Below are 15,919 nucleotides of genomic sequence, written 5' to 3'. Positions count from 1 at the left end.
ACAGAGCTGAGAGTACCCATATATCTACTTACTGTCAAGAATCTTCTAAGAACTATTTAATGAATTTAAGCAAGCCTCTAAAATACAATGCCAATTTCTGATTCACATTTATGCTTGCAGTATCTGTAATCCATAATCATAATAACTGTGCTCTAATGTAAGTGTATCTACAGTACAGAAAGAGAACACAATTCTTACTCAGAGGAAAAATAATTGGGGTTAAGAGGAAGGAAAAGGCAACTTAAAAAAAATGAGATGAAGTACTTCTGCTTTTAAAACTACCAAAAATTAGAATCAAAACACTACATTCGTCTCATAAGGTGCAGACCAGAAGGAGGAAATGAAGAGTGAGCATCTTTATTGAGATTTTTAAAGCACTGATATTTATTCAAGATGCCATTACTTTGACACTCTGATTTTCACGCTTTTAATGCAGTAAGATGGAGTTTAATTCAAAGTGTTCAAGACGCCCTTGCAATGCATACAGGACACAGACAAATCGCTGCTCCTCTCTGAATCCAGATGCCTGTTAGCGACTAAAGAATCAGGGCTTGCTCACATCCAGGCAGAAATGAGCATGAATGCAATCTAAAAATGCTAAAAGTACAGTAAGACTCAAGTCTGTCAATATCACCTTATAAGAGAATTAATGACAAAGGTAACTTTTCCTTCTGGCTTGCCCTTATCAGAGAGCTACCTACACGGTAATATAAGAGTTAAGGCACTAATGGACTCTTCAGTTTCACTGAGCATCTACTTGCAGATTTTATCTTGCAATACAGTATTTCACATTCTCAGCGAAGTCAACAGAGATTTAGTCAATAGTGTCGTGGCCTTTGGATGATGATTGGAATCCTACAGGTATCCAAACCATCATTAAAGAAGATAGGTCATTTGGGAAAGAGAGGAGAGCATTAATAAAATTCAGTGCTAAAAGATGGGGTTAGTTCAGTAGGTGTTTTATGATTAATTATGAACAACATTTTATTTTAGTTACTCTTTCTTCCATGCACAGTATACATAAAAGTATACAAAACATACAGCATACATGCCAGCAAAAAGAATTTTTTTCATAGCAGATGGCAACAGAAAGTACTTCTCAAGTAATTTTATGTGCTAAACTACTTAGCATGATGTTAGATTCATCTGATGGAATGTGTAATTTATAAGCACTAGCGAATTACACTAATCTGATATAATCTGAACTGCTTAAATTTTACCAAGTACTTATTGGCACACTTACTTTTAAGTAAAGGGCAACAGCTCCTTATTGCATCAGATGCATAAAGTCTGCCAGTATACTTAAATAGTAACAAAACCACAGTTATAAGTAAACTATAAATGACATTTCACATGTATGCAGTATAACACTACAGATGAAATTAATCCTTTATATATTATTATTTCATATACACACACTTTTGAGTAGTCCTTTGTTTCAGTTTCAAAGTCTTTCAGGAAAACAAACTACATATTCAGTTCTATCAGTGTAATAGGAGAAAACAAAATATCTCTAATAAAAATGGTTATACTTTTATACTGCCTTAGGATTTCAATTGATTTCCATTTCACTATGACAAAAGAAAGGCCTCAAAGTCTTCAAATCATTTAATTTTATGCACTCTTTTGGTAATTCATTAGGGACTTACGGAGTGTGAAATATGCACAGCGATGAGACAATAATTATCCAGCACACCTGTTGCTTACCATAATGTGTTTAAGAAGGGCTTCTAGTGGCTACTGTTCTATCCATTGAGAAATTCAAAGGGCTCCCTCTAGCATCTATACTTATTTACACTTGGAGCATTTATGCAACAATTTATATGGTAAGCTGCTAACGCTTCCTTCTAATACATTCAAAACAGAGCAGGCTGACACAGAATCACATAGATTATTCTCTTTAAGTTAAGCATTGCTGCAGGTTATATATAACACAAAATAAAAAAATGCACCTTATTAAAGCTTATTAGAAGTTTGAAGCAGATGGCAAGTCTGTTCTATTTTGTACTATGGAACTCATAACTTTTGTCTAAGATTTATTTTCACACTGAATGTACAAATGACAGGAAAAAACAAGGAAAACTGGCAGGGGGTTGGAAATTGACAATCCTTGAGGTCCTTCCAACCCATGACTCTGCCTACATACTTCATCAAATGCCATATCGGATTCCTCCCTTCCTTATGTATCATTAGTGATAATAAAAATCCATGTGTAAAATAAAGAGAAAGCTAGAGTTCACTTAGTATCAGTTGCATGTTGGTCTTTGACAAAAAAAAAAAAAAAAAGAGCAAGAAAACCTTAGTTCCTTGGTGAAGGCCTACCACATCAGTACAGTATTTCTCTGATGCTCCTTAAGCATATAGGTGGAGCTGTAAAAAAGGCAAGAAATACGATTTACAATATATTATTCAACACTGATGATTTAAGCTGAGATGAAACAGATTCAGATTTCTGTGTTCTCAGTGGTATTGATGAATGGGGACGAAACAGAAATAGAAAGTTGGCATCAATTTACAATTTACTGAGACAATTCAAGACTAGAAGTAATGACATCAGCATCTGCAAATGAGGAAATGCTCCTTTAATTTGTTCTGAAAGACTCAAAAATCGTTGAGTGTTCCCTTCTAGATTGCTATCTTGATTCCTGATTCACAGAAGCATTCTTATCGTTTGACATTGCTACAAGAACTGTATGTTCTCGTTTGAGACAGGATCTTCATGAGAGTAATGACAGACCTTTGTTACCCTTGATATGGAGAATGCACTCCTGCAGGGCTATGGCTTGAAATCTTTAGAGAACTGTAACTGGTGTAAAAAGTACCACCTTACTACTTGGTGGATGCTCTACTGCCCACATAATTCTTGGATGAATTTTAATGTGCTAGTTTAAACAATATATTTCACACATACTTTATATTAAAGTGATTAACATTTTGTCTATTCCTACAGCCACTGAGATTTTCATAACTACTGAACAAACAGGTTTCCGTGACTTCTCTCCTGCTGTAACAATTAGCGGGTCTAAAATTCGTTTCTACTTTAAGCCACCAGACTCGATTTGTGACTAAGTAAATATCACTGCAAAGACTGTTAAACCTTATTTATGTTTTCATATTTACTGAGTAAAAAAGCCTCTTTGCAAGTCTGCCCTGGAATTGGAATGTTTCAGAACATTTGCAAATAGGAGTGCCCTGACAACCTCAGGAGCAGAAATGAAGGAAGAAATAAGACAGTCAACTGCAGAAGTTTCAAACTTCAAACACAACTGGGTGACCTTGGTCTAAGGTCTTCTTGCCTAGAGAAACAAGGTAGCACTGGGAACTGCCTTCTGACAGACAGGAATCATGCTGCTGTGCATCGTTGTCTCGCTCCAATTTATAGGAGGGAGATGAGGTTCTTTAATATCTGTATACCCGGTGTGAGATTAAGAAACAACGGTTCATATGTTGTTCCATCCAGTTTATTACTAAGACCTAATCAGGGAGACGGGGAAGGGAAGGAGTGCGATAGAAAAGATGGAAAAGAAGCAGGAGTTGCGTAAAGCGGGGAGAGTCACCAGCAGGATCCAGCAGTGGTCCCGTTGCACGGTGTTTGAAAGTCCCGGGCAGAACGCAGCAGAAGACGGGGAGCAGCAGCGAGGCCGGCACTGGGCAGCAGGCAGGTAGACGAGGAAGTCGAGGAGCCAATTCTTGAAGTAGCAACAGCGGTCAGGCAGCAGGCTCAGGAGAGTTCAACAGTATGCAGGAATCACCTCAATCTTCAGGAATCCCTCTATCTTCAGGATTTCCTCTCTCTCTGTTCTTCTTCATGAGGAATCTGTTGTCAGAAACCTGCCGTTCTTCATGAGGAATCTGTTGTCAGAAACCTCCATTCTTCTTGAGGAATCTGTTGTCAGAAACCTCCATTCTTCTTGAGGAATCTGTTGTCAGAAAACCATCCTCGTGGTTTTCAGTTCCTCTTTTATCCTCCTTGTTCTCCTGCCTACGTGACAAGGATGGGCCTCGAGCAAGAGTCATTGAGTACCCCCTGAGATGGCCATCATCCGGAGATAGGTCCACACAAAGGAGCACTTCACAGCTATTTAGCTGCAGCTCATCTCGCTCTCGTTGCCCCTGGCCTTGTCCATCTGCATTCCCCCAGACAAAGGATTTCACAATCCTTGCTCGGGACTTGTCTGGACTTGAACAAGTCCATCTGTGTCCCCAGCAAGCTTTGAGACACAGAAGTTAACAGAATAATAACTTACAGAGTAGTATCTTACAATCGTATGATGATCCAGTTACTTAAATACACTTTTGACTGCTGACTGTTTTCTAACTGTTTTAATCTCAATTAAAGTTTTTGCTTTAATTTCAAACTCTTCAATGCTTTCTTTCTAAAAACTATCTGTATATTGAATGGCTGCAAAGTGCAGCAACTTCACTTTTAACCTGCACTCAGCCATTGTGTCTAACGATGGCTGAACCACAGGTCAGACTCTGAGGCCAGATATTCCATCTCATTTTGTCAGGTGGTTGGGCAATTAATTGCCCTTCTTCTGTCTCATATATAATAATGTTGTTGGTGCAATTTACCCCTTCCTGCTAAGTTGCACAACTGTTTCCATGTAACTACAGTCATAGTCTATCAAAAATGTCAGGAGATTGTTGTCAGATTGTTATCACAAGAGCTAATGACAAGGTGGATACAGCAAAGTAGCTATTATTGGAGTCAAAGAATTCAGCAGACTGTGCTGTAGCACCGTGGACAAAATTTTAGACTTGAAATTAAACAATGCAGATGGTCCATGAGTAATAAATGAAACAAACCTTGCCAGAGAAACACAATGAGAAAATGGGTCCTTCTGGAATTGGTAAAGAATCATTTTTATGATGGAAACAAAATGACGATGAAAATACAGTTCGGGATCAGAAATACGGTAAATCTTATCATTAGTAATATTATTTTATGCTTTCTCAACTGTGAAAATTTTACTACTTAATCAAGTAAATCAATTCAATAAATGTTGCTACTTGCCACTTCTAGCACCTTTCACAGAAAGATCCCTGCCTGCTCTGTAAGCAGCTGTGACAGCAACCTCCTGGGTGAAAAGTGAAAACAAGATATTCCACCCGAGGAATTCAGCTCACAAACATTTTGCTCTCATGTAAGCAGAGATATATAACATAAACAACTGCAACATCTATCAAAAGGCAAATCTCAGCCCCTGTTACTGCTCAGTAACTGTTGTAGGAAAGTACTATCACTATTGTAAAGGAAAAATATGCAGTGTTAGAAGCATGTTTGATGTTAATTGCTATGCTCCATTCTCAGGAATGAGTGGGAAAAGGCGCCTAATGAGAATAAAAAAAAGAGTGAAAAGTTTTGTCTCAGGACTGAGCGGTCTTACTTGATCAAGTCAAACAACTTAGTGAGAAGCCACAGCTAAACACTGAAAATGCCTGCAATTTAATAGTTTAAATAGTTCTATGCATCCTTTATAAAAATAAAAAATCCTCAAAATAAAGTTCCTGGTTTTCTTTCCCAAACCTTTCTTGCCATAGCAAGCTCATAGCTCTTAAAATCGTCTACGGTACAAAAGAAGTGATGAAAAAGAAAAAGGTGGAGTTATCTCTCCCTACTCCTCTATCCTTCCATTTTTGCATCGGAGCCTCGATAATCTTTTCACAACAGGAGTGAGATGTCCTCTGTATCACAGTCACTACAAGCAGTAAGCATACCAACATTTCTAGCTCCTAAAAACTTACTAGGCAATCTACTTTATCACATGCCTTAAGGAACTACCTCTATTTCTTTTAAAATATTGCCAACCCTTCAACTTCATGAGTACTTTTCTTGTAAATGCACGAGAATGTAATACTTTCAATAATTAGTTTTACAGTAAAGGATTTCTGAAGCAGTCATGAAAACCTTCACTACATGGGGTTTTTTTGTTATTTCTTTTTTTTTAAATTTTTTTTTTATTTGGTAGTAATCAGTTTGTCTTTTAAACTGTGTGAGAAGCACAAGGGAAAACAACATGGTGCAATCATCTCTGCATACATGCCACTATTCCACAGTCAAGTTCAAAGCACCTAAATCAAACTGTGTGTTGAAAGAAAAAAAATAAATTAAGACATACAAGATGTGTACCATTTGCCTAAAATCAAATAAAAAAGAAAACACAGGGTAATGAGGAAATCTATTTTAATTTTTAATACTTTTTTAAAAAGAAATCTGTATTTCTGTTGAAATCTCAGATACTCAGAATTTTTATGGTTTTAAAATAAGCACAATCTTTAGTACAAGAGTTTCCCAATACCAACTATAGAATAATGTAATGGCAACATACTACCAAATTACAGAAGTCATGAAGACAAAAGGAACAAATATTTATTTTTAGCTTAGACTCTGTTCTGAAGGTCAAAAATTTTAACTGCACTCAGTGTGAGTACTCCTAGGATGAGAGCAGCATGCAAATAAAATTAAACTTCACTATATCAGACAGTACAGGAAATGTAAAAGTAACACTATGTTCACTGCCCCCAACACCACCAAAAGCACGTGTCCGTTCACTTTGGTGAGGTCCATGAATTAACAGGAATACCCTTAGCAACATATTTAGTACTCTGCTGTAGCGGGCTTTAAAGAAATATTTAGCACCTGCTCTAAAGTCAGGGTTTCTGCTTTTTCAGATGATATAATCTAAACTGATCTCTTTTTCTCAGGCACATTTGCTTAATTTCAGTCCTAAGGAAAAATTTCTCCTCAGATTTTACATTTCAGACTACAAGATCACAGATGACATACCACTTATTCAATCCTGAAGTAAAATTAGAGGACAAATAGATTTCTGGAAACTCACTAACAGACTGTATTCTTTTTCTGTAACAGCAACATACGACATTTTTAGCAGAAGTTCTTCATTTTCTCATGTACACTGCAACTTGTTTCCTGCTTTTTCTTTCTCCCCAAGGGGGGTTACAGCAAGTGTAAGGACACAGCAATATATTCTGCTGCCATCTGGGGGACCTGGACTTCAAGAATGATCTAAATTCTCTTTCTTCCTTGGCCAATAAATACAAAGCAAGTGAAAAGGGTTTGTGTGTTTGGTGGGGGGAGGAGTATCTATACGCATTAGAAGTATCTGTCTATTGGATGGTGCAGGGACAATGGTGTAAAACAGTTTGAATTCCTCTTGAAAACATAATACCATTTAGTCCTATTTGCTGCAGGTTCATCCCTTTCAACTTCTGTTACAGCAGTGACACAATCCAGTTTCAAGGAACTGAAGTCAAACCACTTGCTTTTCAGATAGCATCTAACACTGCTTAACACTCCCCAGAACTCTGGCTTACTGTTGCCACAGATTTGTAACAAGGAATGCACAACGTGAAACTTCCGTGCAGTTTAATCCAATACTAGCATAGGCTACTAGAGGTAGACACTGCAGAAACAAAAAAAGAAAACAGAAGGAAGAGGCAAATGATGGGACTGTTAAAACTAGAAAAAGAGAGCATTAAAGTTCCGCGTTGTGGTGGATGTATCCTGAATCAAGAGATATCAGTTCTACATAACAATCAGGAGCCTCTCAAGGACGAACAAACAAGAAAGAAAGCAGGGGTCAGGAAAGAAGAAAACAAAAGAACGAAGGTCCTGACCTAGCAATACCCAAATCAACACAAAATCAAGAATCCACAGGTAATGCAAGAACCCAGATCCCTACGATGGCGACCCAGCATCACTCTACCTATGTTTTTGAGTTTCATACCAAGTACAACTATTTGATCTCACTGTGGGGCTTCCTTGCTTTTACGCACTAGTTGGTGAGCTGATGAATGTTTTTTCAATAAAGAACCCAAAGTGATGAGAGTTGACAGATGTCAGCTGTCAAGCAACAGTGCAAGGGCTAAATTTTACTTTGATATATACATGCATAGCATCAGAGAATTAATGTGTGCTGACATTATCCAAGTTTTTCACCTCAAATTCATGAATTTTTCTCTAATAATAAATAGCATATGTTAATGAAACCAGAATTTGTCCCACTGCTAGAAGTCTGCACACTTCACTTGGCCACTGTTTACAGTTCTAGCTCATGGTCCGATCTGTTGGAACTTATACACAGCAATTCCATTTCTGCAAAAGGATGTCATAAAGATGGATTAATTCATAATAGTGGACTTCGCCAAATCGAAAGAGATACTAAAGCCTCTCTTATTATTCCAGAGTGGCAAAGGAGTGGGAGATGGGTCAATCGGTTCCTCAGCTATACCCTCCCATAAAAGGTTAAAAAATAAAAATCTCTCTAAACTTGGAGACATACTTAAGTCTTTGTAACTCATATGGCAAAAGTTAAATAAATGGGCTGTCTTCTCACAGGAAATTACAGTGTTCACCATCAAGCAGAATGTTAAGAAATCTAAGTTTCTGCTCTGCAGAGGGATAATGAACCCATATCATTCCATTTATCATACTGAAGAAATACTGTACAAGTCACTCCACAGGTGTGCTCCTTTCTTCACATTTGCACATAACATGTAACCATAGCTCACTGGTGCATGCCTTCAGTTTGAATAGTATTACAGATTACTGATATTCTTCTAGTATTTTAAACCTATCAGCTGTCATTTTCTACTTATTGACATGTCCTTAAAAAGAAGAGAAACATTTTATAATTGGGACAAAAATAGAACTCATAGCTTCCCTTCTGCAAAGGACATTTCCTACCTGAAGGAGGAGGTCAGAAGCTGGTTTGACTCTTTGCTGGAAAAGCACGCTTAATGTTCGATTCTGTTGTTCCAAATCAAAAACTCTTGTCTTCAGCTTTATACATTCCTCCCTCAGATCCTACAGAACAAGGGAAAACAGGAAGATTAGAAAGCAGGTAACACAAACTCCTTAAAAAAGTCTGTGTCATGTCAGATACTAAGAAGAAATAAAGAATTTAGAACAGTTCAGTTGGAAAGGACTTAGAAAGATTCAACTGTTTGATGATGTCAGGACTAACCAAAAATTAAAACTTATTGCTGAGAACATTGTCCAAACACCTCCTGAACACTGACAGGCATGGAAAATCAACTTTGATATACATAAGTAACATATACAGCTTTTAAAATAGTAAAAATCAGAAAAACGTGCTACTTCATTTTTTTCTGGTTGTTTCATCACAATAACATAAATCACAGTAACATCAAAAAAATCTTGTAATGAGAAATAATAGTTACATGATACATCCTCTCGGTGTTTTCTGTCAGTACAAAAAGGGACTTTGTTATAGTATATATATAATTTATCCTACTTAAAGCACAATGCAGCAACTGAGATATGAATGCTGTAGTAAGCATAAGCTAAGGAAAAAGCTTCAGCTGTAACACATCAGGAATAAGTTGAAAGAGGCACAATGCCTTCAAGGTACTCTTCTGAAGTCTCATTCCACATCTGCTTTTTCTGGAATAACCAAGTCAGCAATGCTGGCTGCTATGCTGCAGATGGTCTGCATCTCCCTCCATGTAACTAGTCACTGTAGGATGCCAGGCCACAGTGAGATGTTGACTCACCAGACATACTCGTGAATACAATCCTGCCTGCCCTTTCTAATAAGAGACACCGAAATACCTTAAGATAGGGCACTAGAGCAGAGGTAATGTGTAAAGGCCGTTAGAAGCCAAGGTGGTGTGAAACTTTTGCAACATAAGGCATAAGATATAACTGCCAAAACTGAAAGATGTGGATCCTTTAGTCAAAGCTATGTCAGGTTCATCACAGAAAAAATAATGGCTTCCATATGCAGCAAATTATCTACATTCTTTTTAATGGCGACATAGGACTTAATTTTTCTGGTAGCAGTGAGGAAGAAAGGATTTTATTGGAAAGAAGGCTTAGGAGAGAGCAATCTGAACCTGACATTAAGTTCTTTACTATGAGAGTGGTGAGGTGCTGGAACAGGCTGCCCAGAGAGGCTGTGGATGCCCCATCCCTGGAGGTGCTCAAGGCCAGATTGGATGGGGCCCTAGGCAGCCTGGTCTGGTATTAAATGGGGAGGTTGGTGGTCCTGCATGTAGCAGGGGGTTGGAGATTCATGATCCTTGAGGTCCCTTCCATCCTGGGCTACTCTGTGATTCTGTGATTGCCTTTCCACCTAATTTCTGCAGCCGTCTACTTTGAGGTATGGGAGCTTCATAAATCAGGAAGAATCCTTTGCAAATTAAGATCACATACAAAAATAATAAGCTGCAGCCATTATCTAGTTTTATTTAAACCTCCAAAATGCTTCCCTTTATGCTTTTATACTTAGGATAGTTGCTGCCCTGTGATATTGCCTAACCGGTTTTACTTTTCACCACATTAAGGCAGTGAAAGAGGCCTCTGGATCCTCATACAGGATCCTGTAGATACCATTATCAACATAATAACCTCATGAGAAAACAACAGGGGGAGGAAACTGTAGTCAGAAGTAGCCTAAATTCCTGGCTAAGATAGCTCATGTCTCCACTGCAACCAGCACTGAGGTTACAAGAGGTGAATGCACAACCAAGTAGGCTCATCTTGAGACTTTTAGAAAATTCTGAGTGCTTTTTTATGCCTGTAGTGGGCATCAGGTTTTATGATACTACTAGATGAATGCAGCTATTTTCTCTTGATAGTTTCTCAGCTTAATATTTGTTTTAAGTGGCTGTCAGGCTGCCCAAGTAAAATTGCTACAGCCTTCTAAGGTAACCCCCTTTTGAATTTGATGCTTTGTAAAAATCTAAAGCTTTGATTTAGTCAGTGAGAGCTCTCTTATCTCTGGTCTCACACAAAGCAATCTCTAGGAGCAACAAAACCCATCATTATCTACTTTTCACAAATAATCACAGAATTTAAAACAAAGCCTTAGCTGTTACAGCATTGCTTAACTTTTCAACACAACTAAGTGCACTGAGAGGGAAAAATTATTCACAAAAACTGACAATGTAGAAAAAAATTAAATCTTAGCAATGCCCTTGCTCAAAACTTTCTTATTTTACACTGTTAAATCCTTAAGATTTATGTTTCCTGCTTTAGACTTCCTGTAAAATGTGAAATATAAGACAGTAGATTACCCCTCTAGATGCTATAAAGTGGTAATGCCACTCATAGTACAGAGCAGAAAGGGAGAACATTACAGTAGCAGTATTCCAGTAAAACGAAGTCTCAGTTTAGAATGCTGAAGTTCTAAAATTACCACTTAATACAACTATCAAATGTCTAAAACTTCTCATCCCTCTCCTGTGGGCAAAATGAGCAGCTGTTACTACAGCAGTCTCCAAGATACTTGAGGTACTCGTTCCTGTGCTCTCACTGTAGCAGTAACTGAGCATCTCCTTATTCTTACCAGCATCAGGCTCATTCTGCAAAATGCTCTTCCTCCAAATACACCTTTTCTTTTTTAATACTTTAATTCATCCAATGCCTTTTTATTTTATTGATAAAAAAGGGAGAAATATATTTCCTACAGAACCCAAAATAAATGGTCATTGACCTCAATACCTCTAGTAAGATAATATACCAAAAGCAGGTACACAGATCACAGGATAATTTCATTAAGTGGCGTAAGTCAAATTCTGAACTGCTGATCCAGGTCTTAAATAAAGAAAATGTAAATAAAAAATACAATATCTTTCATGTGATATGAGGAGTCTTTAGGTAGAAGGAGATAGGAGAAAGAACAGATGCTTCCAATAAGTACCAGAGCATGCAGGTTTGTATCACATCAATTTGGTTTTTTTTTTTTTTTTTATCACTTCTTAAATTTCCCAGAGGTAAAATTTTCTATTAGTAAGTCATAGAATCCACATAATTTTGGTACATTGAATTGTGAAACTTTGCTGTGTGGCTAATTCAGCACAAACCTCAATTTAATACAGTTTCTCCATGAAGTCTCAGTAAAAAAAAGATCCCTGCATTAGAGAAATTCTATATGTATTGTAACAAACGATAAACTTGAAAAGCGCACATTTAAGACCGTAATTCCATTTCAAGGTTTCAGTGACATTGATAAATCACTCAAGCTTTGCTCACTCAATTTGTGTCACCAGAATCTCTCGGTGGAATCACAGTCCTTCCACATACTGGCAAGTATGCAGCGCTTTATTTGTTACGTTACAGCATGTACTTAATTTAAACAAAAATTAGTCCTTGAGGGACAATTTCAAATTCACAGTAAAGCCTCCGCAGTGTGCGTTACTGTGCAGAATCACTCCTCTCCATTTGCTGAAAGCTCTTAGCTTTTCCTCATGTCTCTCTATGCCCCAGAGGTGTGTTATCTCACTGTGGCATGACTGGCTCTGTCTTACTGCTTAGCTGCACTACAGCAGATTTATCTGTTTACTGGTTACTATTTGGATTGAAGTACCTACCTATTTGGTACTGGTGTAAGCAGCCTGGTTTCTATTTTATTGTAGGCTATTGTGCTCCTGTCTTTTCTTATAAAATGACTTGCACGAATGGTGTCAGGAGCACTGTAACAGTTAATATTCATTAGCATTTAGAAGAGTACCTTCTCTCCTCATTCTATGGATATTAAATTAGCTGTTATTACTCAGTAATAGGTAAGCAGCTGTTAAATCCCGTCAATAATAACTAAATCACTTTATTAAACATATTGAAATCTGTTTTGATTGTGTTCTATGAACTCCTTGGTTCCTATGATTTTGGGAAGTTTCATTACTGAGAACGTATGAATTGTCTGATGCCTTTGGAAAATTACTTAGTAAGCTCTTCCCTCCATCAGAAAACATCCATGATACTCCCAAACTAGAGACTAATATACTGAGATTAACCTGGTAAATGATTACTCGCATATAGTTTTATATTACAAACTGTGGATCAGGTTTTTGTGTCTATTAATATGTCAGAAAATGCCTGAACAGCTGAAGTTATGTTTCCAAGAGGTGTTACAGCAATAGCTCTGTTGACTGCAGTCCTCTGATGATAGACCATACAGCATATGTGTATATGAAGCACAGGCAGAATAATACAGCACAGACAGCAGCAGTGCAAACTTGTCCATATGCTGTGCATTGCACAGACCACCTTCAAATTACAACGCTCCTAATTGCTGTGTGGCAATATCCCTCTTCTACAGCAAAAGGCTTTGTTGTGCTTCAAAAAGCCATGGCATCCAACAATGTTACATTCATCCCTAATGTGTGGGAGCAACAGTTCTTGGGTGAAGAGATTTAGGGAACACTTATGCTTCTGGATTTCTGATTCCAGAAGTCCTAACTGGTAACTGCAGCTTCTAGATATTCTTGAATCACTCACCCTTAAGGCACCTCTGCATATCTCTTAGGTTCGTCAAGGTCATTTAAGGTCATAAAGTTGTTTCCCAAATACATTGCTACATTTGCATCTGGAAAATTTTCAGGTGTGTGGTAGAAGATTTTCATTATCTTAGCTTGGTGTTTCTTGCTGCATTTTAAGAACATTATTTCTTTTCCTGTCATTCTATGTAGAGAAAACAGTTTATATTGTTCCTTGCATTATCTGCACTAAAATACTGTATTTATGTTCCTTTCAGACTTGTCTTTTTGAAGCTAAATGATCCAAAACATTTTAATAATTGCGCATTCATCAAGTGTTTTAGATCGCACAAAGAATCATTTCACGAATATTGCAGACTTTATAGATTATAAATCTTCATACCTTGTTTCTTTTTTCTTTTTCCACCTCAAGAAAATGACATCATGTAATTGTGCTCAAGTTAAAAAACATTTTTTTCTGTAGAACTGTTGCCCTGCCAGTTAATCCCTATTCTCCATGGATAGCCAATTATTTCTGCTTATATGTAATTACCTCGCTTTTCTCTCTTGAATTCCATCTTTTTTTTTTTTTTTTTTCCCCAAGAACACATCTTAATTTTGCCACAATCATTTTTAATTTTACTCCTTGGACTACATTACATTTGAAATTACCAAACATCATATTCAACAATCCGGAGCATGAATGGAAGGCTCAGACATGATCTGGAATAGACCTTACAGAAGCTGTAGTGATGCTTTTCATTTTTAAAGATTAGCAACACCACTGCAGGGGTTTTGTCCAGACTCTATTTCCCTTGCTTATCCAGGAGAATGGAATGTTAGTCCATTGAAAAACAAAATACATGATCTCTATTGCTGGTCCCCAGCCCACAAGTCAAGTATCCAAACCTCCACACAGGCTCACACCAGGAAGTCTTTCCTTCTGTTGGATGTGACTGAGAGTGCCAACTGCTGACTTGCACAGTTATGTATTTATATGTCACACAGGAACGAGCTGTGGGACAGTCATAGCATGTTACTCCATAGGGAATGGAAAAGTGACAGTCTGGGAAGTTTTCTGACTCTCTTGCCTCAGCACAGGAAACCAATAAGAACTGTATATGGCTCCTACATGATCAAGCCTTGAAAATGTGTGGTTTCATGGACTTTTATTCACCTGGATTAAAAACTCCTTAAATTTGGGGCTGACTGATAATTAAGCGTGTGAGTATTGTTTAAAAAAATATAGCCTATATAAAATATGTATCTCTCAAATGACCAATGAACTGTATGTTACAGCAAAATAGCCAAACACAACTTACCTTTTGAGTAAGTAGAGCCTGAACAACCTGATTAGCTACCTGAAAGAAACAGATAGTATAGTTTAAGTATATGATCATACGAGTTTGTGTGTATTATCTTCTGCTGTGGCTTTACATTCCACTTTCTGCCTAAACCACCACCAATTCTAGTACTTTCATTATTTACTAATATTTTCATTACACAGTACTAGTGAGAATATATTACATGCAAGTGATTACTTCTGTACTAGTACTCACTATAAACCAACACTATCAATGTTAGTTTAACTTCTGCCATCTCTTCTATGGAGAAGACTGAAACTTCCCAGGTTTATATACAGCTGTTGTAGGTCAGCACGGATTGACTTGCATTCACTAGAGCTGCTTTTTACCAGCTGAGGAGTCCTGAATGTTTTCATGAAGTTTAATTGTTTCTTGATTCAATATTGACAAAATGGTATATCTATCATGACAAGCAGAGACCACAAAGTGCCACAGAAAATTAAAGTACCTACTGTCATCAAAATGTAGTTGGAAGGCATTCACACTGCACAATTTAATTGACTTGAATGACATTACACACCATTGATTAGCAGAACTATATATTCAAGAGGGAATTTTGGAAGTTATTTATGTTATGTATCGTTTCTAATTTATATTTACCAGCAGGCATGGAGGGGCTGAAGGAGGCGGAATGGAAAGAAGGGCAAAAATAGGATTTCTGTTGATGTTTAACTTGCACATTACATTTCTAATGTAGTGTAAGAGTTGAAACTAATTCACTTCCGTGAAATGATTCCGTTCTGTTAGAAGCAGAAGTTACATTCAATTCAAACTCTCACAAAATTGCTTAGTGTCAGTTTTTTTCTCCAAGCTGGTCCCTAACTTAAGGCAGCCTGTGGAACAGCAGTCCCATAAATTTGCTCTGTACATGATTTAACAGAAGACAGACTGATATTAGAACAGTAATAAGCAACAGAAGTAAATATGTTACAGTTTTGAAAAAACACATCCCTTGCTGTATGGGCTTTCAGAATCTACATCCCACAGTGTTCCTTCTGGAATGTACTTTCAATGTTTGCTCTACCTGAAAATTGAACAAACCATATCTAATACATTATTTCTTCACTTTCTGACGTGGATTTACTGTACCTAGAAGAACTGGAAGGTTCTTTGAAGTGTGTACAAGTCACTTGCAACAGAATTGCCTACACAATTACTCCTATGCCTTTATATATTGAGCAGAGGAGTGTAAATGGCATAATCTTCCAAATGGGAAAAAACTGAACTTGCCAATGCATAGGGGAGAAATTTTCTAGCTTTGAGTATATGAAGTTAGGTACCTAAATGAAAGCACTTGCCCGTGATCCATA

At 37.3% G+C, this 15,919-nt stretch overlaps 1 protein-coding gene across 9 annotated transcripts in view; it reads right to left on the bottom strand.

Annotated features, from left to right (window-relative positions):
• Positions 1–15,919, bottom strand: part of NCKAP5 (NCK associated protein 5) — a 377,529-nt gene that overhangs the window by 84,632 nt on the left and 276,978 nt on the right. For all 9 annotated transcript variants that reach the window (XR_008204905.1, XR_008204904.1, XM_052676201.1 and 6 more), the window contains 2 exons: positions 14,568–14,606; positions 8,711–8,830 (listed from right to left, as the gene is read on the bottom strand). Coding sequence is in view for 7 of the 9 variants with exons in the window: in XM_052676201.1 (XP_052532161.1) it covers positions 8,711–8,830; positions 14,568–14,606 (159 nt within the window). In the remaining 2 variants the exon portion in view is untranslated. The remainder of the gene's footprint in view (positions 1–8,710; positions 8,831–14,567; positions 14,607–15,919) is intronic.

Source organism: Tympanuchus pallidicinctus, unplaced genomic scaffold (assembly GCF_026119805.1).
Source record: "Tympanuchus pallidicinctus isolate F22 unplaced genomic scaffold, pur_lepc_1.0 scaffold15, whole genome shotgun sequence".
Classification (NCBI taxonomy): domain Eukaryota; kingdom Metazoa; phylum Chordata; class Aves; order Galliformes; family Phasianidae; genus Tympanuchus; species Tympanuchus pallidicinctus.
The sequence above is the reverse complement of the archived record's forward strand: the minus strand, read 5'-3'. Positions and strand labels throughout refer to the sequence as shown.